Below are 23,313 nucleotides of genomic sequence, written 5' to 3'. Positions count from 1 at the left end.
GATCAACTTTGTCGAATCTCTCTTTCAGTTTTTTTACCATATCTGCATAATTCAGAGTAACTAACTCAACTGTCGGAAACATAAGTTTTAATTCATCATATACCACTGGACCGGTAAGAGCAATCAACACCGATTTTTTATTCTCTTCCGACCAACCATTGAAAGAACTGAGATGCTCTAAACGTTCCAAATAATTTGTGAAGGACGTGCCCTTCACGTAATGGTCAAGAGTTCCAAATGAAGGCATGCTGCTATTGCAGAACAAAAGTAATAAAATATTAAATGTCACTTACTTGAAAACTTTCGCTCACCGAGAATGAGAAAAACTCTTGTTTTTGCTTTACACTAACGAGTGGTTCTTTCCCACAACTCACTGTGAGAGCTCTTTATCTTTTGAGGGTTTCTCACCCGGAAACTCACAATTATGAATTCTACTATCACACAGTCACTCACACTGCTACCAAATGAGTGTCTCTTTCTATCTCTCTCTGTGTACCGAGTCTTGTTCGATGATTTACTAATTCTCTGAAAGATTGAACAATGCCTCTTTTGTATAGATGACAATAGCCAAATCAAGGAACCTCTGACCTGCGAATAATCATAAAAGGAAACAAAATGGCCTCAGTAAGTGGAATATTTAATCAAAAAGGAAGCCTAGCTTCGAATGTATAATATGCACTCTATTTCTATATCAGCTTTATTAATTTGATCAAGGTGTGACGACCTCTTCCAATTGATTCAAACACAGCACAAGTTCTCTAGAGCTTACCACTCCCCAAAAACTTTACTTTATCTTACTTACTCAGCTCACTCTGAAATTTCCTTGCTACAGGAGTTATTTCGTTTGAGGAAGAATAAAAATGTTTCCCTCGTCGCCAGCTTTTATGTATTCAAACGGGACAGGCTGATGCTATACAGGAATAGCAGTCTCTGAGGAATATAGATCAATAAAGAAATAACTACGTGTTTTCGTGTCCAGTAACCAAAACGTTCTGCTCCAGTTTTATTACTCTCATACCTTCGACCCTTTATTCTTACACTCGATCACTCATTCGTTTAACGAGAGGGTTCATGCATTTTACCGAACGTATTTTAAATCGAATCATATAGTATCGTATACTACAGATTCTTTTACGATTTACGGACATCAATATACGCTTATTCCTGATAATTTAAATATGTGGATCTATAAGTCCCGGGACTAACTAAGAAAGAGCATTTTTTTATTTAGATAGTGTTCACTTGGGCCATATCCGATAAATCGGTAGTAACATGTGATTAGGGCATATCGCACGATAGGCCCTTGCGAATGTTACAAAATATAATGCTCATTGCTCGGCTCTACAACCATCATTTACACAATAATCGATATAATCTCGTAGATAGAAGCCCAATCTACGAAATTTTGCGCAATATGCTTGAATTCCATGTTTAAAACTTAACTTTTGAAAGTTATTTTTCGTAACTTTCAAAAGGGCATATGGCACGATATGCCATAATCACATGTTAGTACCGAAATATTCATAGTTCAATTCATGCAACTTCACTATGGTAGCAAGCGACTTGTGACACGATGCATTGTTTTGTCTTTCTCATATAGATGAGATATGCAATTACTGTGAAAGTCGAGGTCTCGAGGTCCCCACACTTCCATGTCGTAGACTGTAGCTGTCGGTATGTCACACGCAAAAGCCCCCAATCGCAGAACAACTAAAATGTAGTGCGGTCTCTTTTTCTTTTCTACTGAGCAATTCCGCCACAAATGACAGATTTTTTTTAATTTTATGTTTGTATATTTTGATTTGGCTCAACCTGTAACAACCAACAGGTACATTTTTATAAGGTCAGGAAAAATATAACAGGCTTAGCCTAGGAAAATAATAGGTATGTTTGTATCAGAAAACAGAGAAACATATATTCTGATTCTTCATGGAAAATAGATACACTGTAGTCTTTTTTTATGCGAGTTTACGTACCACATGAAAAAAGCCGCATAACTCTGCAAATTCGCACTAAAAAAACCGCATAACTCTGAAACTTCGCATAAAAAAACCGCATAGTTCTGAAACTTCGCATAAAAAAAATCGCATAACTCTGAAAATTCGCATAAAAAACCGCATAACTCTGAAACTTCGCATAAAAAACCGCATAACTCTGAAAATTCGCATAAAAAAGTCTAATAAAAAAAGACCTTAGTTCATTGCCTTTCTCATATATATTATACATTCTAATATTAGAAAGAAAACCATATCATGGAATGAATTGTTAAGCTTTTGCTTAACAAATTCTACAGTTTCAAGAAAGTTTGCTTCTATGTTAGCAAGATTCTCTTCCAAATTCGTTACAAAAATAAAAACTTCCCGAAATTTTGTTTTCAAACCGCTGTATCTCGAGAACGGTAGCAAATAGCTAAATTATGATTAACTTCTTTTTATTGGAAATTTTTTCTTGCATAAAATTTTGGTGAAAAATATTGAAAAAAATTTTAATTTCCAAACAATTTTATTTTGAAAATATGTAACTTCTTCAAATATTCTTTCTCCATTCTAAAAACTCGACAGTATTTTATTTTGGACTTCAGCTGCAATATATCCAAAAATAAAAAATAATTTTTTTGAGATATTTGAATTTTACGTATTTTTAAAATAAAAATAAAACAATGTAATTTATTTTTAACAGTACAAAGTTTTTATTAAATAGTCATTATAGTTGCCTAAAACAATGCAGAAGACAACAAATCGATCGAACCCACCGTTTCTGAAATACATATTATTGAAAATTTTCAAGTGATTTTTGCTTAGTCCCTTCTCAAACGTAAGGCTAAGGATAAAATGGCAAACTTGAGCCAAATCAGAACACACCAGAAAAAATCTACCTTAGATTTGGTATAGAATTGCTCAGCCAATTCTATCATAAGGCAAATACATGTTTCGTAGTATACTAGTGTTCATTTGGGCAACATAGCCTAGTTCGTCCGGTATGGAAAGTGTGGAGCTTTGTAACTTCCACCCTCGGCCTGAGTAGTCCTTAAAAGGAAATAAATAAATAAATAAAACGTAATTATAAGTTGGAGTGAGAGCTCTGCTCAATACATTGTCCCAAAGGATAAGATGAAAATAGGTACTTTCACCTTAAAAATATGGTGTCATTATAGCAGATGTATGGCTCATTGCTCACCCTAACTATGCTTGAAATTAGCGGAGAGAAAAATACATAAGACCATGAAAGAATTGACTAAATGAAATGATCCAATTTAGTCCACAGATGTTTACTGTTTAATTATTTTTCGATATACTCCCAGTTTGGGATGCAACTATTATTTCAGCGATTTTTCAACTTTTTGATCCTGTTCAAAAAGTAATTTCCCAAATGATCTGATAGATACTCTTTCTGATACTAGATGAAGTTTTACTTGGTAAGCTAGCTGTTAAGGCTTAGGAACAGTTTTTAATCGACACCAAAATTCAACCTCATTCCATCAGTTTGATAAAATACGCTGCCGAAGTGCGCTCGCGTTCGTACTGATGTTCCGGAGTGAGCATGTGTGGCTCCTAGTGGCTTGTTTTTTTTTCTACGAAGAATTTCTTCCAAAAAATGGCGCTCAATACTAATCATTGTGGCATCTACTAGTGCATCCTTACATCAAACGACTTAATTTCATGTATTTTCGACGTGAATACGTCTTACTTCACTATGAGGCTCTCGTTTAAAGATCGTCTTGTGTAAGAATGGGTAGGACTTAATCGTCAATATCTCGATTTGTACTAATGGAAACAACATAATTCATTCTTCATGCCCGCAGATATATTATCAGCCATTTATGATTTAAATTTCAACAGTTTGAGATAACCATGAATAACTCCAAAATTAGGTTTTCTCAAACATTCGATGAAATGAGGAACATTTATCACGCTAACTTGTCATTTACCAACAATATATTATCAGTTAACGCATTCATCTTCTGAATACTGGATCTGGATTCGTTAACAGAATTTGTGTTGTATTCTGGAACGGAACTTCAATACCTAATTTTGGAACTTTTTTCAGAACCTGGATTCTGGACAATCAGAACATAATTTCAGGCTTAGAATTTATTTCAAGAATCCTGTTTAAGATTTATTTCCAGACTCAGAATGAATTTAAAACCAATATTACAATGATAGTTTCGAGAACTAGATGTTTTCCGTGCAGTGACAATGTTTGCACGGACAAGCAGTGCGGACCCTAGGCCGCTTTTACAGGCGCAATTGGGATACGTGTCTCCGGGCCCGCGGTCTTAGGGAGCCCTTTGACTGGACCAACCGACAAAAACAAAGTCATTCAGTTAGGGGCACAAAAATAAATCTTGCCCCCGGGCCCATTAATAAGTAAAAGCGGCACTGCGTGGATACGCTTTAATTTACGAAACAGAGTTTAAGAGTTCGCTGGTTTACCAAAGGCAAAGGTAAAATTGAATTAATCCAGGTTTTGTCCACTGTCACATATAGATGCTAGAAATGCCGGCGAAACAGCGCTATGATTCAACGACACGCTGTCATTTTTGGTATACCGAAAGCAAGCGTGGCACCTGCAACAGCATCTTCATAGGCAAATCAAAGAGAACAGATATTGGAGCTAGTACAAACTGTTTTTATAAAAGCTATGTAAAGCATACAAGTGGAAATTCTTCAAACATTTACGATGTTGCATGCATGAATTTTCATTGTATGCAAGCTCGAACACAAGAGACCATAAGCAAAAAAATCATATTAACAAGATAGATATTCAGCTCTCACATTTTCTGAACAAATCATTGGCAACATACTTTTTTTAGCGAGCATGGCGCCCTCAGGTGAGTCCACATCGAATTTTGTACATAGAAGTAGGAGAGAGAAATCAAATTCGTGCACGCTAAAAAAGCAGCACTGCGCACCCGTACAATTGACATAATACAGGGTGGCAAGTGACCGGGAAAATCGGGAAAACCGGGAAAAAGTTGGGAATTTGGTTTTACCGGGAAAAGCCGGGAAAAATCGGGAATTGTAGTGCAAATCCGGGAAAAAATTTACTAACCCTAATCTTAGTAACGATTATCAGCGTCATGATTTTCCTGATACAACAAATGAAAAAATGAAGGCCATTTTGTATTTGAAGTAGAAGTTCAGTACAAGTTTTGATACTTCTTATTGTCCCCCACAGGTTCAATGGTGTACAATCCATTGAAAATGGAGCCAACACCGCAGCAATTTTAAATCAATAAGAGCTTTCTTAGTTGTCATCAATAACAGCATAATCAATGCTCAAAATAAAAGATAAGGATGATTTGGATGCTTCTGCTGGATTTCTATTAAATCTCGACAAATATTTGAAAAGATTCCAAGTGCAAATGACAGTTTCTCTTTGTTTATTTTCTCTTTAAATCATAATGTTTAACAGCAGATCGAAAGTTGATAGTTTCAGTCGTTATTTTATACAAAGTGTAAGATAGAAGGATTGCCTATAGGACCGTAATAATCGAAAGAAAGAGTAAAGAAAGAGGAACTGTCATTTGCACTTAGGACCTTTTCCAGCGTTTTTCTTCCAATTTCAGAATAAGTATGCATAATGGTAAAAGTAACATCAGGTAACATGTTTGATAAATTTTTTAAGTATTCTTAGGGGCCGTGTTTTTAGTTGCCAGCCCCCCATTTCCCCAATTTCACCAAAATTTGTCTTAGTAATGTCAAATTGTGACAATACTTGTTTAGTAATCTTGGTATTGATTTCAATAGGATTCACAAAATCGACAAAGCTTTCGACTTTCATTTTATCCACCGTTTGTAAGGAATATGTGATTTCCTTCTTTGATAGCTGGAAATTGTTTTTCAGAGTTCGTAAAAGCTTGTTCAGTGTCGATGATAAGAGAGTCAAATTTAGATCATCTCAGTCACTAGAGGCATAGATTGTTGTTGTTTTTCCAAAGTGACAAGCGCACATTTTAAGAATTCTACAAGGATTTTGTTCTCTCGCCAGAACCCAACTCTGAAAGAATATCGTATATGTTGTTAGCAATGACCTCTCGCCCTCATGTGCACCTCGTTCACTGCACAACTGGTCAAACAGGCTTTGTGAGAACTTGTATGCACACATTCAGGAGAGTCTTCAGTGGCTTATGCTTATGGCAGTTGAAAACAAATTGCTGTCTCAGTTGCAACGTCGAAACGGTTCTTATATCATACCATATAGGCAGTGCGCAACCCGTAAATTTTGTCACGAGACGCCACTGGTTGTTAGAAGTAATCGGGTTTGAGGGAAGAGTGTTGTGCTTTAGTTCATTCATTTTTAATTTTTAACCGTATACTATACCAGGCTAAAAAAGTATTGGAATATACTAGAGATGGTCAGTCCGCGTACGGTCCAAAAGAACTAGTTTTCCTCGAAGATTAAGTGTACTGGAGTTCTTTATTGAAGAACGATAGCTCTCTATACTTCTCAATAGAATAGTCTTTCGAAACGTTTGCTGGTTTGAGGAATCTGGTAGACGTTCGCGAGCTTTGAAAATGTTTGTTAGAGAATGATTATTGATAGAACACATGCAAAAAGACTTTATTATTATTGTATCTGTTTACTGTTTATAGCTCTCATATTATTTTTGAAGAAACATATAAGTTTCAGTACAACTATCAAGTTCTTTGAAATGAACGGTTTTGTCCATTTCTAGAATACACTCCTAACTTACCTAAGTTTTAAGAAGGACTGATTTTCCAGATAGCCTTTAAAAGACTGATTCAATGGTAGTCTTGAAAAAGATTGAATAGTTCGAAAAATAATTATTTTATTTTAATTGTAAGACTTTAAATTCAATTTTTCATCATTAGGCTTTCAAATAGCTGATGATATTTCTGGAAAACTACAAAACACCACCAATAATCATCTAATATGATGTGAAAGCTGCGCTTAAGAGCATTATTGGAAAAAGCAAGAAGTTTAAATAAATTGTTTTGATTTTTCAAGAAAATTGCAAGAATTTTGATGCTTCATTCCTTCGTGAAATTCAAGACTGATCACTTTCATCACCGTTGGCCAGATATGTTTCTTGTTTTTTTGATAAACGTTTGGACAAACTGTGGATAAGAGTTTTAATCGTAGTTCCAAGGAGATACCCGAAAAATACTTATTTCTCAACTCTCGATGTTTTATTGGACATGTAAAAAAACCGGGAATTTTTAGTCTTGCGCACCGGGAAAACCGGGAAAAATCCGGGAAATCGAAATCGCTAATTCACTTGCCACCCTGATAATACCTATGTTGAATGTGATGTCGTGCGATGGCGTTTCTGAACTGAAGATTGATTTCGCACCAAGCTGACAGGGCCTGCCATAAGTGATTGCTGAACTACTTAAAGTGTCTCTGTAGGTAAATTGCTAAAATAAAACAACCGTTGAATTTCTTACACACATTGAAATCACTACTTGGATATCTGTTATCTGTGGACAAATGTTCATGCACACACACTGCCGTATGATCGCCCTTATTCTGAATAACGTAGTATAAATTTTACGACCGTATTTCATTTGTATTCTTAATAACACTAGCAAAGTCAAAGGTAGCTAGGATTGGATCGAACCACATTCGATCGAAAAATCAATACGTCGTTATTCAGAATAAGGGTGGATATCTTTAAGTTGTCAAGTTCTAATAAAGTTTTGTGGACCTCGGATTGACAATTCAATGCATAGCGCGCTAGCATAAATCAAATAAACATAGATTTCCCAGTGTAATAGTAAAGTAGGTGAGCAACCCGTGACACCAAAAGCGCCGTCTGGTGGAGAATGGGTGCGTAAATGCTCCTAAAATGCATGCATAAAGTTACCTGTGCATTTAACACAACCACAGTAGCATAAATCAAATAAACATAGATTTCTCACTGTACGGTGACACTAACAGCACCTCTAGTGACAAACGGGTGTATTTTTTTCCATTAGCTACTGTGGTTGTGTTAAATGCGCAGGCAACTTTTTGCATGCATTTTAGGAGCATTTACGCACCCATTCTCCACCAGACGGTGCTTTTGGTGTCACGGGTTGCTCAACTACATTACTATTACACTGGGAAATCTATGTTTATTTGATTTATGACAGTAGCTAATGGAAAAACGTACACCCGTTTCTCACTAGAGGTGCTGTTAGTGTCACCGTACAGTGGGAAATCTATGTTTATTTGATGTATGGCGCTAGTCTTACAAGTTCGTATGTTCGAGTCCCGACATGGAAGGGTTCTAAGGATCCTAGTACTAGCCATGCAATGATTTCGTGCGCTAAGAATCGGCTGCGGAGTCAAATTTCACAAAAGCAATGTAATGCTTTGTAAGACTTTGCTTTGGTGGACTTTTTTCACGGTTTTCTATGTAGTTACCTCATTGGGCCAGACGACGCTTTCAGCATCTTCAGTGTCAGTACGAGTGCAGACCACCAACAAATGGTAACTTCTTTGACTTGTTTGACTTCCAACTTCTTTACTTTTCAGTTTTTGTAAGAATCAAGGGGGTATGCGCCCTTAGGCTCTACATCCAAAGTCCAGGAAAAATGAACAAACAAGTACAATGAACGTAGCGTAACTTTATACCCAAAAAAAGTATTTTATTCAGACGAAAAACAAAACTGTAAACAGCGTCAAAGTTCGTCTTTCTTAGCGATATCTACTGGATAGCCATCTCCAAAGTCGATTTGATTCCAGAAGTCCTCATCGCTCAGTTGATCTTTCACTTTTTGCTCGCTTTTCGGGTAATTCACTTCTAGAAAACGTAACACATGCTTGTCTTCCATCCGTGGAATAATGTATTCGCCAAACACAGGCACGTCATCTCGTGCGAAATTTGCGTACATTTCAATAAACAAATTGGCAACCGTTAGCTCTTCCTCGGTGTATGGCGTCGCATCCCGCATTTCGGTTTTGAACATCAGCAGAACATCTTCGCCATGAGCAACACCGTAGTTCTTTGTCGAGTTAGAGAGATACTCTCCGAGGCCGTACTTGCATTTATAGTTCCCATAATACAAGTAAACCGGTGTATGTGCCTGCATTAACTTGGCAGAACGTGTTACACCCGCAAAGTAGAGTCTGTTTGAGATCATCTGAAAAAAAATCGTTTTTTTTTTTAATTTATATAAAATCATAAAATATATCACTTACCAGTATCAAATCTTTGAAACTATTTTTATTCAAGCTCCTTTTACCCAAATAGCGTTTCCTGATCGTTTGGCTTATTTCATCGCGTCGCTTTCCGTCGTTTCGCAGCGAAGTTCGATAATCCAAAATACTCGGCACCAACTGGTTCCAGTTATCATTGATTGCTGCCAGATACTCTGGGCTGCTAACGAATTCCGCCCCAGGATAGAGCCCTTCGGCTTCGCTTAGTGAGAGCAGCAAAGGCACACGGTAAAATTTTCCTCTCTCCATCAACTTATACGGGTGTTCAACCAGGAAAGGTTTCGGATTGTTTTTTGTTTGCCTTTCAACCACTACCCCAAGTGGCGAAAACGGATTGTACAAATAGTCGAAAAGTGGTTTCACAGCTCGCACAATATCTCGAGCAGGTTTCCCCCTTAAACATTTCAGCATTTCTTTACTGGAAGCTACCGAACACCCTACACCGCTAGCGATCTGTTTCGCCTTTTCCGCCGAATTCTCAACTAAAACCCAAGGGTTCAACACTGATCCACTATGACCTATACCATTTTTGAACAATCCTCGGCTCATTGGTGATAGATAGTGTAGCTGAACGCTGGCAGAACCAGCCGAATAACCAACAATGGTGATATTGTCTGCGTGACCTCCGAAGTGACCGATATTTTCCCTCAGCCACTTTAGTGCCGTCGTTTGATCCTTTAATCCGTAGTTTCCCGGGATAATATCATCCTCCGTGCTTAGGAACCCTAACGGTCCTAACCGATAGTTGAACGTGACGAGCACTAGTTGTTTTTGCAATAGATTATCGGGTTGATAATAATCTCCTTGACCGAACATGAAAGCCCCTCCGTGGATAAAGAAAAAGGTGGGTAACGACTCTGATCCACCCAACGCCGAAGTGTAGATGTTCATGAACAAGCAATCCTCTTCGCCTGTACTCTTGTCATCATCATTCACAAAATGACTCCACTGAAGGCAAGCCGGACCGGACTGGATGGCGTCCCGAGGATCATCCCAGTGCTCATCATTTACTTGTGATGGTGCGAACCTCAGCTCTCCCAACGGAGCCTTGGCGTATGGTATTCCTTCGAAGACATAGTAATTGCCACGTTTTTCTCCTCGCAGTGGACCATTTGTCGTATCGACCGTGACGAATTCTCTGGAAGCTGCAATCGCCACAGCACTAATCAACAAAATGCCCGAAACTGCGCCCAACATATTCGACCGAACCATTCACTCGGTTGAGCGTTACTGTGAGACTAATCGCTATCGTTGAAGTTTTGGTTTCCACCACGTTCGGAGTGGCTAATTATCTGATTCATACAATTACAAAAGGTTTACTGATTACGGTCCGTGAGAGATAAGAGTGACACAGCTACATTTACTGCACCCGATTCACGTTCGTTTTACTTTCATTGGCGAATGAGCCACTTTGCAGATAATATACAATCGTTTTCTGTGCATATATAGGTAGCCTTCAAATTAACTAGATTAACTTCTAGATGAATAGCCGAGACAACTTGGAGAATAGACGGTAGACGATATATGATTACATATTTGTCGTATCAACCAAATTGATCTCTATTAATAAACACAATGTTATCACTAATTGACTCGGTAATGCTATTTTATTTTTATTTCGTTGGTGAAAACTACAATAATTTTAATAGTTCTGAATTGATTCTTTGTTATCCTGAAGAGGTAATTAGCGACAAAAATAGTCAACATGTTTCGAATTATTTCAATCGTGCATCCTAAATCATTTGAATACATCTTGATGGATATTCGAGTGAGTTTATTTCAGATTGAATCATTGAAGGGTGTTGCAATTCCAACAGGTAGAGAAATTTATTTTGAATTGATACATATTATCCTTTAAAATAAAGTATGTTTGGCTTTGGTTCTGTACCTAATTTTATTCAAATTTATTTGATATTTACGTCAAAGTAATATCTGTTACTATAAAAATTAACCAAATAATATGTTGTCATTAAGATTCAATGATTGATTTTTGCCTTTTTCCTTTAGTAAAGATATAGCGTTGCAGGAAAACCCAACCTTTGATAGAAGGAGATCCCTAGTGTTATATACCATTCGACTAAGCTCGACGAGATCGGAAAATGTCTGTATGTGCTCCTTTCAAAGGTTGTTCTCCGTTCAATTTTCTCGCAGATGTCTGAACCGATGTCAACAAGGTTGTTTCTTATGATACGAGGGTTATTACCTATGTATTTAGCCTAAAAATGAAAACAGTATTATATTTGATTGGAAATGGTTTTATTGCTTTGCAAAATATTCCCCTAGATGATCAATACACTTTTGCATATACGGTTAAACCGATTTTCATAACATTTTTTCCACTCTTCTTGAGGTACCCCCAAAACATGGCTTTTGAACGCTTCAACAGCTTCTTCAGGATTATTGAATCCCTCTCCACGCAGTTTATTCTTCACGGAAGGGAACAAATAAAGCTCGCTTCAGATAGAATTGGAACAAAGACAATTGCCTGTATTTCAGTTATTTATTATTGAATTCAAGATCTTTTTTTATACAAATGTAGCGTTTTCTTCATACCTTCAAGAAAAAATACGGATAAAACTATTCGTCACGGTTTCGAAGGAATTCTCGAATTTTTCCTGTAACACGGCTCATTAGGCGGTGCACACCTTCTTCGTCCATCGTTTTAGCTATCTTATTCCACCAGGTCGTCATCTGATTGATGTCTTTGACAACCTTTCCCTTTGCCTTGAGTCTCCTCTTCATGATTGGCCAGTATTTCTGAATAGGGCGGAACTGGGGGCAGTTGGGTGGGTTAAGGTTTTCGGAACAAACTGGACCCCTTTCGCTGCATACCATTCTTGAACGACTTTGTTGTAATGACAGCTTGCCAAATCTGGCCAAAACCAGGGATGTCAGGTTCACAGATTAATCTGTGTTTCACAGATTTTGAATTTTCTGCACAGATTTGAAAAATGACACAGATTTTTACAGATTTCTGAAAATGATCACAGATTTTCACAGATTCTTCAACAAATCAGAGATTTTGGAAATCGAGCACAGTAGCGGTTGAGGGAAAAGGTACAAAGCGTGTTGGTAGTGAGACCTTTTTTTTTGCTCACTAAATTGATTTTGAACTGCTATTGGGGTACGGAAAACGGTCACAGATTTTCACAGGCAGGTTTTGAGTTTGATCACAGATTTTTGAGAAAATGACCTGACATCCCTGGCCAAAACATTACGGAATGGTCGTGGCATCGAATGAACGGCAAAATTCGTTTTTGGAGACACTCTTTTTGGTATAGTTCTGATGTCATTGTCTTATTTGTGACGAAAACTTCGTTTTTTTGGCCACAGCTGCAAATGCCCTGCCAAATCATAAATTTTCTTGCAAATTTTCTCGGCAAAAACAAATTTACAAATTTGTCTGGAACATCCCCCCGAACCGTTGCCAAGTAAAATTTTTGACCTGGGATTTGCCCAAAGTCAGCCTTGACATAGGTTTTATCGTCCATCAGAAGACACCCGTCAGCACCTGGTCATATAGTTTTCGAGCACGAAAATTGACCACACTATACTGTTTTATGGTCCAATTTGGCTGTTTGCTAGCTCGATACGACTTGATTCCTTGCCGGAGTACGACTTGATTCCTTGCCGGAGTTCTCCTCACGGTACTATGGGCAGCACCGAATATTCTGGCCGAATCACGATCTGACAGATTAGGATTCCTCTTAATCGTCTTCAAAATCTTACCACGCAGTTTCCGGTCGACAGTTCCACTCCAACGATTGGCTTGAGGCTTCCGAATCGTCGTCAATGTTTCCTTATACCGTTAGCTGTTTAGCTGCCTAGATGCAGACCACAATGGATTTTCCAAATAACTATGCACAATTTTTTCCCTTCTTTCGGCTTCCATGTTGATTGTTTACAAAGTACAGTCGATTTGCGGAATGTCAAAAATCATACGTGAAGCTGACAAAATTCCCGGCACGTGGGCTCCAAGAACTTCCAAATCCGTCCACCAGAAGCGCCATAATAGGAACAAAAGTTTGTTCCAATTCTAAATGAAGCAAGCTTTCGAAGTCGTTAGGTGCCAAGTCAGCACTATACGGTGGGTGGCCCATTCAACGTTTTGGGTGCTCAAAAATTCTGTTGTTTGAACCGATGTGTGAGAGCTTGCATTATTGTAATGAAGAATGATTTTGTGCTCGCACCCGAAAGGTTCCGAAATGACCCAATCTGTCGCCGTCGACATTTTTCACCTCTTTTAAACGATTCACCCACTTACTCACAAACTGTTTCGACTTTGGCATGTATTTCTCCGCGGCAGCTTGAACCATTTTGGGACTTTGTTGTTGGGTTTTCGGGTGCGAGTACAAAAAAACTACTTCGAAGCGTACGCGGTATTCATTTAGGCAAAAAGCTGAGATCGAATTGTAAACAATAGTCAGTTGATTTATTCTCGCATTGCATGAAGGACACTACGGCCCTCTGTGTTAAAAAAATCATCAAATTTGACTGACTGTTTATACCGAAACAACAAGCCCCTATTTTCTTAGAACTACTTCGAGTACGAACAACTTTTGTTGGATTTGGTTCTTCTTGGAACACCCATACAGTCTGCTGTTTAGATTCGGACTCATGAATAAATCCATGTTTCGTCACCTGTGTAGATTTGTTTGCTTGTTATAGTCTTTGTTTGACAGTTATAGTCTTAATGAATCTAAGGTCAAGCTATTAAATCGTGGAGTGATACACTTTTTGAACAAACTTATGCGATGAATCATCCAAATTAAATAAATGTTCTACTAGGAAGATAGTTCGAACACACGCGTTGGCTCCAAACGATGTCCGATGAAATCTTCGTTGAAGCAAGCCTGTTGAGTTCGATGAGAAACATAATCTTTGGAGAGTCGATTTCACCGTTGATAATCTTCACCACAAACGCAGCTTGTTGAATCTTCCTTCGTCGTTCCAAGATGTTAAGACCTAACAGGCGACATCGATCAGGGAGATCTCTTAGCGCAAACCGAATAAATCTTTTTTGAACACGCTCGATCCGCAAGTTCCAAACGAGTTGATGTGGACTCCATACCAAACTGGCATTTTTCAGCAATGGCCGCACTAAGGAACAGTATCACGCCTTCAAACAATGTGGATCCTTGAAATCTCTGCCGGTTTTAGCTATGAATCCGAGCTGTTTCATTGTCTAAGACATTAAAGCAAAACGATGCTGATTAAATGTGAGTTTTGAATCCAATACAACACCAAGGTCGTTAACACGATCAACTCTAGTCAACTGATCACAAGATGGTTTCGTCGATACCATGCGACAAATTCATCTAGCAGTTATTGAAGATGGACGCAGTCCTTTTAGTTACGAAAGACTAAGTACAGTTTCAAAAACAGTGCGAACAGAAGGGGACCCATATTACTGCCTTGTGGAACTTCTGATTTATGCGTGAATGGGGATGAAAATGAGGTTCCCAACGTAGAACGTAGAACTCTACCACACAAATAGGAACACAACCATTCAACGAACTTGTGTGAAGTACCAAGTCGTATCAGTTTACGTAATAGAGTTTGATGGTCTATACGATAAAATGCTGCTTTTAGATCAGTGAACACTGCGTCAATTTGTACCCTTTCCTCCATCCGCAAAAAGCAGGTCGAAGTGAAATCAAGCAAATTTGTACTAACGGATCGTGTTGGCATAAATCCATGTTGATCGGTTGATATAGAACTTTTCATACGAGAGAGAACAATAGAGCTGACAACTATTTTGAATAGCTGGGAGGCAGCAGATAGACTCGTAATGCCACGATAATTTCTAACGTCTTTTCGATCACCATTTTTGTAGATTGGAAACACGAACGACTGCTTCCATATCGACCTTGCTTGAATGCGTTATATCAGTTTTCTACAGTCCCATAGGATGATGCTATACTGTTAAAAGTCGAACTAAGTTGATTGAAAAATTTTCAACTCACCGTAAACAAAACAAATAGCGCTCAAATGACAGAATGTTCTAACAATGGTAGTGGTTAAAAATATCAAGCTTTACGATGGACATGTCAAATCATGTACCATAAAGGACTTTCCAATTCAATTCGAACTGTTCCCAAACATCAGTTCACGGATCAGTTCGCTCTCACATCGCTCTAAGTCAGTCGATAAAACAAAACCGCTTACATCGGGACGAAAGAAACCAAGTACAGTGAAATGAGTGAACCAAACGAACAAGAGCTACCGCCGGTACGAAAGAATACAATGATTGTTGACTTCAGGCAGTGCAAAATTCGACCTTCGATACGAGAACTTGAAGGTTTGCTTAAGGAGCAAATGCATCTTGACATTAAACGTGTGCATTTACTTCAATGCAATAAGACAAATAATGTTGTTTACATCCAGTTTTACAAAGAGTTGGATGCAATTCAATTCCCAAAAGACAATAATAATGTGCATTATGTGGAGCACGAGAAAATTAAGTACAACATTCCCATATATATGGAAAATAGTGCTATAGAAATGCGTGTGCATGATCTTTCCTCAAGCGTAATCGATCCTTATATTCGTATGTCCCAATACGGAGAGATTCTCTCTATCGAAAAAGAAAAGTGGAACAACTTTTTCACCGGTATTCTAAATGGCGTACGTTTGTTACGCATGCGCTTGAAAAGGCCTATACCTTCTTATGTAACTTTCGGTCAGGATACAAAAATCCCGTGCAAATCACTTGTTACATATGACAATCAGATGGCTACATGTCAATATTGCCAAAAAGCTGTTCATTGCGGTAAGCCATGTGATAAACTGGACAACGAGACAACCACACCAAAGGACAACGGTGCTTCCTTCACATCAACCCCAAAGCAACCCCAGTACACCTGTGACAGTCACCAACAACAGTGAAGTATCCCCTTCAACGAAACCATCCAACGTAACCCCTATAGAACAAAGTACACCAGCTGCAGTTAACAGCTTACCATCCAACCAACCAGCAACTGCAAACAATGTACAACAAGGCGCATCTACAGCAACTAGCAACGAAATCAACAACAATACCACGGCAATGGAGGACAAGACGAATAACGAACAAACTGCCCCTCAATCCTCGCAGGAGGGAAATGAAAGCTCTTCTCTCCCTAGAAAAAGGGTGACAACGAGATCCAATACAAAAAATTTTTTAGCTAAAAACTCAGCTCAATCGGCCACGTAAAGCTTGTACGCAAATAGGCCTGAATAAAAATATCTTTTATAAAAAAAAATTAGTTCACGGAAGTGTTCAGTGATCGCTTTACGGTGATCTTAGGCATCAGTCACGATGAAAGGTGTTGTAAAGGAAATTCGTCCCCATAAGTGGAATGAATTATGAACATGAATGAATGATCGTATTATTAACAGCTGGATGTTGACATTTACATTCTTCCGAAGCGGTACGTTTCTTTCGGGTCCACCAGAAACCCTCCGACCTAGTCTTTTTGTGATATCTGGAAATTTGTTTCATATCTATGATTTTTATTATTACAATTCAATGCTTCGATAGCACATTAGAAAACTTAAAAAGAACATTCTGTGGTGCGTTAGGTCTGTTCACGTTGAATTTTGGACTACAAAAAAACAGCTGTTAAAAAAAATACACTGAAGTCTTTTTTTATGCGAATTTACGTACCGCATAAAAAAACCGCAAAACTCTGAAAATTCGCATAAAAAAAACGCATAACTCTGAAACTTCGCATAAATAAAACCGCATAACTCTGAAACTTCGCATAAAAAAGACCGCATAACTCTGAAACTTCGCATAAAAAAAGACCGCAGAAGGGAAACCGCATAACTCTGAAAATTCGCATAAAAAACCGCATAACTGAAAATTCCCATAAAAAAAGTCGCGTAAAAAAACCGCATAAAAAAAGACCTCAGTGTACACATAATTCAACGAAACCGGTTCCTTATTACAGACAGTTGATTAACACGTTTATTCTTCTTTCTATGAAACTCTTTAACTTTTGGTGGTTTACCCGCCATTAAGTTCCGTACAGCATCTTCACCCTGGGTGACGATTCTTTATCTTCTCTTGAAATCATCGGAACCATTTACTTTCGTCTTAGTTTTGAAGAGCTTTCGCATAATTTTTAGAGCCCAGTACTTTTTTTTATAATAAAATTTTTATTTGGCTCATTTGCTTTAGCTTAACGTGGCCGATTGTCTTGTTGTTATAGGAAAAGAAGGGACGCCGTATTAAGGGGGCGGCATACTCCCCTAGAGTTAGTAAAGGAATGTGAGGAGGGTGGGATTTACAAAATATTGATTTTGAATTACAATACATCATTCGTTTGTGGCACAAATTTTTTAAATTTTTTTGGATTTTTACGTTCTTCAGATTGTAACGAGGGAGATTATCCTTGACTGGAATGCTTTTTTGGTGTGCTCTGACGTTGATGTGGCGTTTTTTGGGTAGTTTTCAGCAACTCAGTCAGTTCAAGGTAGGTGCATGCTCCGAAGCATCGTTTACACAGGTCATACTGTCAGCAGCGTAAAGAAGAGTGCGATAGAGCTGTAGACGAGAGAGAAATAGGGAGAGCACTAAATTTGGGTATTGATAGTTTTTAAGAAGTTATAGATGAGAGTCATATAAGGAAGATTTCGAGTTGCCAAGACGTCGCGGACTGGTACGAAGGGTGGTATACCTCGGGCCCGAAGGGAACCTATGAGTTGGAACCTGGCATCACAATACTCGACACAAATCCAAACAACATGCTCGATGTCATGATAACCCTCACCGCAAACGCAGACACCACTCTCGGCGAGCCCCACACGACGGAGATGCGCGCTGAACATATAATGATTAGACATGAGCCTTGACATTACACGAATAAAGTCACGGCTCACGTCCAACCCCCGGAACCAAGGTTTCGTCGATACCTGTGGGATTATTGAGTGTAACCATCGTCCCAGAGTTCCACTATTCCATGTATTTTGCCAGCTGGCTAGAGTTTTCTGACGACAGCAACTGAAAAATTCATTGAAGCAGATTGGTCTTTCATAGATATCACCTTCTAGTGCGCCCACCTTGGCTAACGAGTCCGCCCTCTCATTGCCCCGTATGGAACAATGTGAGGGGACCCAAGCCAAGGTAATCTGGTATGATTTTGCAGATAAAGCACTCAATTGTTCCCGTATTTTCCCCAGGAAATACGGTGAGTGCTTTCCAGGCTTCACTGAACGGAGAGCCTCAATGGAACTGAGACTGTCCGATACAATGAAGTAGTGATCTGTGGGCAGAGTGTCAATGATCTCAAGGGTATACTGAATTGCAGCTAGTTCTGCGACGTAAACTGAAGCTGGATCACTGAGTTTATAGGAAGCGGTGAAATTTACATTGCATGTACCGAAGCCAGTGGACCCGTCGAGATATGATCCGTCAGTGTAAAACATTTTATTACCGTCGACTTCTTTAAATTTATTATTAAAAATTTTTGGAATCTCTTGAGGGCGTACAGGATCCGGGATTCCACGAATTTCTTTTTTCATGGATGTGTCGAAAAACACAGTAGAATTAGAAGTATCCACAAAATGAACACGATTGGGAACAAACGAAGAAGGATTTATATTCTGAGCCATGTAGTCAAAATACAAGGACATAAAACGAGTCTGTGAATTAAGCTCGACAAGCTTTTCAAAGTTTTCTATCACCATCGGATTCAAGATGTCGCATCGGATTAGCAGTCGATATGAGAGATCCCAGAATCTGTTTTTCTACGGTAAGACGCCCACCAGCACTTCGAGACTCATCGTATGAGTTGATTGCATGCAACCCAAGGCAATACGTAAACAACGATACTGAATTCTTTCCATTTTAATGAAATGAATATTCGCAGCGGAGCTAAAACAGAAACATCCATATTCCATTACTGACAATATCGTCGTTTTGTGCAACCTGATCAGGTCTCCTGGGTGAGAGCCCCACCAAGTTCCGGTTATTGTACGAAGGAAATTGATTCTCTGTAGGCATTTTCGTTTCAGATACCTAATGTGACATCCCCAGGTACCTTTGGAGTCGAACCAGATCCCGAGATATTTAAATGTGAAGGCCTGAGCTATGGTTTCACCTCTAAGTTGAAGCTGTAGTTGTGCTGGTTCTCGCTTCCTTGAAAATACAACCAGCTCAGTTTTCTCCGTAGAGAACTCGATACCCATTTGAAGAGCCCATGTTGACAAGTTGTCGATGGTATCTTGTAATGGTCCTTGGAGAACAGAGCCCAGTACTTCTGCAATGGGGCGAAATTCTGGGCAGTTTCGTGGATTGCCTTGTTTTGGTACGTATTTGGCCTCTTGTACCTTATATCATTCCAAAGCGAATTTCGCATAGTGACAAGAGGCCAAATCTAGCCAAAACAGAGCTCGAGAGTCGAGGCTTCAGATAAACAATTCTTCAGAAAATTGGACACCTTCTTTGTCCTAAAAAGCTCAGCAGCGGAAAACATATGAGAAAACATATTTGAAAAATAAACATTTATCTGATCTGTTTTATCTTTCGAGTGGATGGAAATCAATCGTTGTAATCAAGATTTCGCGTAAATATTCCATTTCCAGTCGGTATGTCCTAAACATGCAGCCATACGGTGTTCTCCAACGACACGCGACGCACACGTGATGGATCTGTGCTCACATGCAGGCATACTGTTAACAGATGATCGTGTTCGAGGCAAACGAATACCACCCTTGGAATGGCATAAACTTTACGGTATCAAAGCCAAAATTTCCTTTGGTGCTGTCGTATGCCAGCTGGAGATATGCAATGGAGATCGAAAGTCCAATGTCAGCTCAGTTTCCTTTTTCGACGGGTCTATCGATTCAATCGATTGCAGTCTAGAGGTAAACTATATAGTTCTTTGCGGCAATTGAATTATAAACGTGTGGTATTTGTTTTTAGGAAGCTCCCAAAGCACGATCGCGACATGCTACAAGCAAACAAATTAGCAGTATCAGTACAGTTGGTACAAGTGGAACCAGTGCCATACAGGAACATAGCATATCGACATCAGCCAAAATCTTATCCATCACCCAGAACAGCTTTACTGTTCCTTCGACGCAACAGATTGCCGATCAAACCAGTGTCACGTGTAAACCTCAGCCAACTCGAGAAGATGGAAACAGTTTAAGGCCGTCTAGTGCAGACGAAGACGACGATCTGTTCGACATACCGGAAACGCAAGAAGTGATTGACCAACCGAATATGTCGGAAATCATCGACCCAATCAGTAATACTATCGGCCAGGGGGAAAAGGAGGGCGATTTTTTCCAATTCGATACAGAGGAAGATAACCATACTGGTGATGGCATGTTCAACAATCCGTACGTTGAACAGTCTCAAAGTGTACTGGAACATTTGGGCGAGTCGAATAAAGTAAACACAAGTGGACATCGTAAATCTATTCAACCAGATCGCTCCGTCGATTCAATATCGTTCCGTGGAAAAACGGGTCCGGAGGATACCGATGATGATCTGAGTAAAATCGAATGGAACGACTCGAAAGCTACCAGTTCCGATAAAGTTGGTGAAGCAGATCTGCGGAAAGGATCCGTCACTCCTGATTTAGTGTTCGACAAACCGGAATCGGTTCACGCAGAATCTGTAACACCTGATCTTGAATTTGATCGAATAACTCCTCAACAGTCTGATCCAACCACAACTAGCAAGCTTTCGCTTCGAAAGCACTCAGTGGAAAGCCTTCAGGAACCTGTTTCGGACATGAACAATGAACGTGTCGAATCTGTTACACCCGATCTTAATTTTGATGAGAATGTCCCAGAAGAAGTAAGTATTTTTATACGTGTTCGCTTTAAGTACTCAATTTACGCGTTGTTCATTCCAGATCGCTTGTGCTGATCCTTATCTAGCCGAAACACAGTGCTTAGATGCTGAGCTTGATCCGAATGAACATGCATCAACCAGTGTCTACGATCTAACTACACAGATAGATCCTTTAATAAGTGGTGCAGATTCACCTGCATTTAAAGTTCCTTCCGCTTACGATGCGCTCACTCAGAAAATTCCGGATAAAGAACTCAAATCTGCTTGTTCTTTACGCAAACTGGCCATTCAAATGTCTGACTTGAGACATACGAAAAACGACATTTCTATTCGAACCAATAAAGAAATTGAGCTAGATCCGTTCATGGTCGCTACTCAGCCTCTATCCGTAGATGACCTACAGAATGCATACGATCTTCAAACACAACCGCTATCGAAACATTCAGAAATCGGACCTGTAGTCGATGAAGATATCGAGAATGACACGGTTCCACTGGAATTACTGGGCACATCACCATTACGTCACGAAGATATTTACAATTTGCAAACGCAACCGCTGACTGCCAAATGTTCCTACGGCAGTTTGCCCGACGAGGATCCGGAAATGAGTAAACTTTTCCGACCACCTGCCAACAGTACCTGTCGACAATCTATGCTAGTGAAGCAAATTGAAGCACAGGAACAAGAAGAAGAGATTGTGAAGACTGATCTGCTGAATATTTCTCCATCTTCCAACAAGGAAAATCAGGATGAAATAAGCCAGCAGCGTACAATTAAGGCGAATGAAGCCAGAAGAAAAATGTCAGTCTCAACACGAAGCAATGAAGAAACCGTTGATCTTAGTCCATCGGATGAAGAGTACTGTTTGGCAGAAACTATGCCCATTGCAGATTCTGGTAAAACGAGGTAAATTTGTTTGAAATCTAATAATTTGAATTTCAATTTTATCAAAAATGTTATACTATGTCATTTGCAGTACGGAAACGAATCCTCCTATCAAGAAGCAGTCGCACAACAAAAGTAAAACCACCTCCGAGAAGTCCGAATCTGCCTTCAAAGTACCTGATAACCGTAGTATAACTTCCAGTACTAAAAGTTCCAATACCAGTGCACCAGAAACTCCTCGAACACAGGAGGGCTCTGGTTCTGAGGCGTTCGATTTCAATACTCCGGAACATCCGTTCTTGAATGTGGTAAAAAAGGAGAAAATTCTGGCCGTCTCGGATATGTTAAAAAACCGTACAACGGAAAGAGTCGATAATGTAGCGCGCAGGTACAAGTACATTTTTGGCGATAGTTCAGACGAAGATCATGAACCAAATGAACCGGTGTTCAAGAAAAAAGACAGCAAGGTACAAGTAATGAAATACGATAAAACGGAACAAGACAAAACAAATGATATCAAGAAAAAGACCGTACCGGAAAGACGCTCGAAGCGAGACAAAAAGAAAACCAATCGATATTCGGATGATGAACAGGAGGACAGTAAAAGTGTTGCTTCGTCAAAATCTAAGTCAAGCAGTGGAGGAAGCACTCGCAGTACCGCCACTACTAGTAGTAGTAGTACTTCGAGGTCGAAAGTAGACGTATCAGTCGACTACAAGCCAACAACCAAAGACGAACAGTCAAGTAAAACCAGAAAAAGAAAAGTGGCTACTGAACATTGCACAAGTGATACCGCACCATCGGATACCACGGCTCCTAAAGCAAGTAAATCAAAAAAGAACAATGTTGAGCCAAATGAACCAAAGGCCGGTCCCTCAACATCAGCAGAACAGCCAACCGTAACGAAACGCTCGGGTCGACTTCGCCGAGCTGTAACAGAAGAAATCAAAGAGCACAAATCATCCAAAGCAGCTAATCAAGCTGTGCCTACCGTAGAAATGAGTAAAAGCACGAAACCCGAACGTTCTGGGCGCGGACCATCCAAACAAACGGCAACGACAGCCCACGGTAAGCTTCCTACTGATGCAGATAACGATCAATCGACATCGAGCGCATCGGAAGCAATGAACACCAGTGCCTCCGGTTCCGAGTCATCCGGAACTCGCAAGTCATCTCGGTCCATCAAGCCGCGACTTATGTTCACCAAGATGAGTCCAGAACCGTACAAGCGGATGGTAACACGAGCAGGTAAGTTTGATTCAGTCTTTTCCTTCGGCTGGAGCAAGCACTGTACACGGATTAGCGGTGAATGTTCAACCTTTAGAATCTATGAATAGCTTTCCGATCAGAAGGGATTACAAGAGGGAAAAAGGTTATTTGTGCTAGGTGCATATAACCAAAAATCAAACTATGTTTAAGCACTAGAAAAATATCTTTTCGTTATGCTCGTGATCTGTTTGACACTCCCC

The 23,313-nt window shown here is 39.4% G+C and overlaps 2 protein-coding genes across 6 annotated transcripts in view; one reads left to right on the top strand and one right to left on the bottom strand.

Moving 5' to 3' along the window:
• Window positions 1–23,313, top strand: part of LOC131434402 (uncharacterized protein DDB_G0284459-like) — a 35,096-nt gene that overhangs the window by 5,114 nt on the left and 6,669 nt on the right. For 4 of the 5 annotated variants that reach the window (XM_058601069.1, XM_058601070.1, XM_058601073.1 and 1 more), the window contains exons 3-6: window positions 19,738–20,019; window positions 20,078–20,962; window positions 21,021–21,865; window positions 21,936–23,092. In XM_058601069.1, coding sequence (XP_058457052.1) covers window positions 19,738–20,019; window positions 20,078–20,962; window positions 21,021–21,865; window positions 21,936–23,092 — 3,169 coding nt within the window. Of the gene's footprint in view, window positions 1–5,178; window positions 5,603–19,737; window positions 20,020–20,077; window positions 20,963–21,020; window positions 21,866–21,935; window positions 23,093–23,313 lie in introns of all 5 variants that reach the window. The other variant, XM_058601072.1, reaches the window with a different exon arrangement.
• On the bottom strand, window positions 8,562–10,421 carry LOC131434403 (venom carboxylesterase-6-like). Its single transcript, XM_058601075.1, has 2 exons — window positions 9,151–10,421; window positions 8,562–9,092 (listed from the first exon to the last, which is right to left on the bottom strand). The coding sequence occupies exons 1-2, from the start codon at window positions 10,378–10,380 to the stop codon at window positions 8,631–8,633; spliced, it is 1,692 nt and encodes a 563-aa protein (XP_058457058.1). The 5' UTR covers window positions 10,381–10,421; the 3' UTR covers window positions 8,562–8,630.

The sequence above is a fragment of the Malaya genurostris genome, chromosome 3 (genome assembly GCF_030247185.1).
Source record: "Malaya genurostris strain Urasoe2022 chromosome 3, Malgen_1.1, whole genome shotgun sequence".
NCBI lineage: Eukaryota > Metazoa > Arthropoda > Insecta > Diptera > Culicidae > Malaya > Malaya genurostris.
The sequence above is the reverse complement of the archived record's forward strand: the minus strand, read 5'-3'. Positions and strand labels throughout refer to the sequence as shown.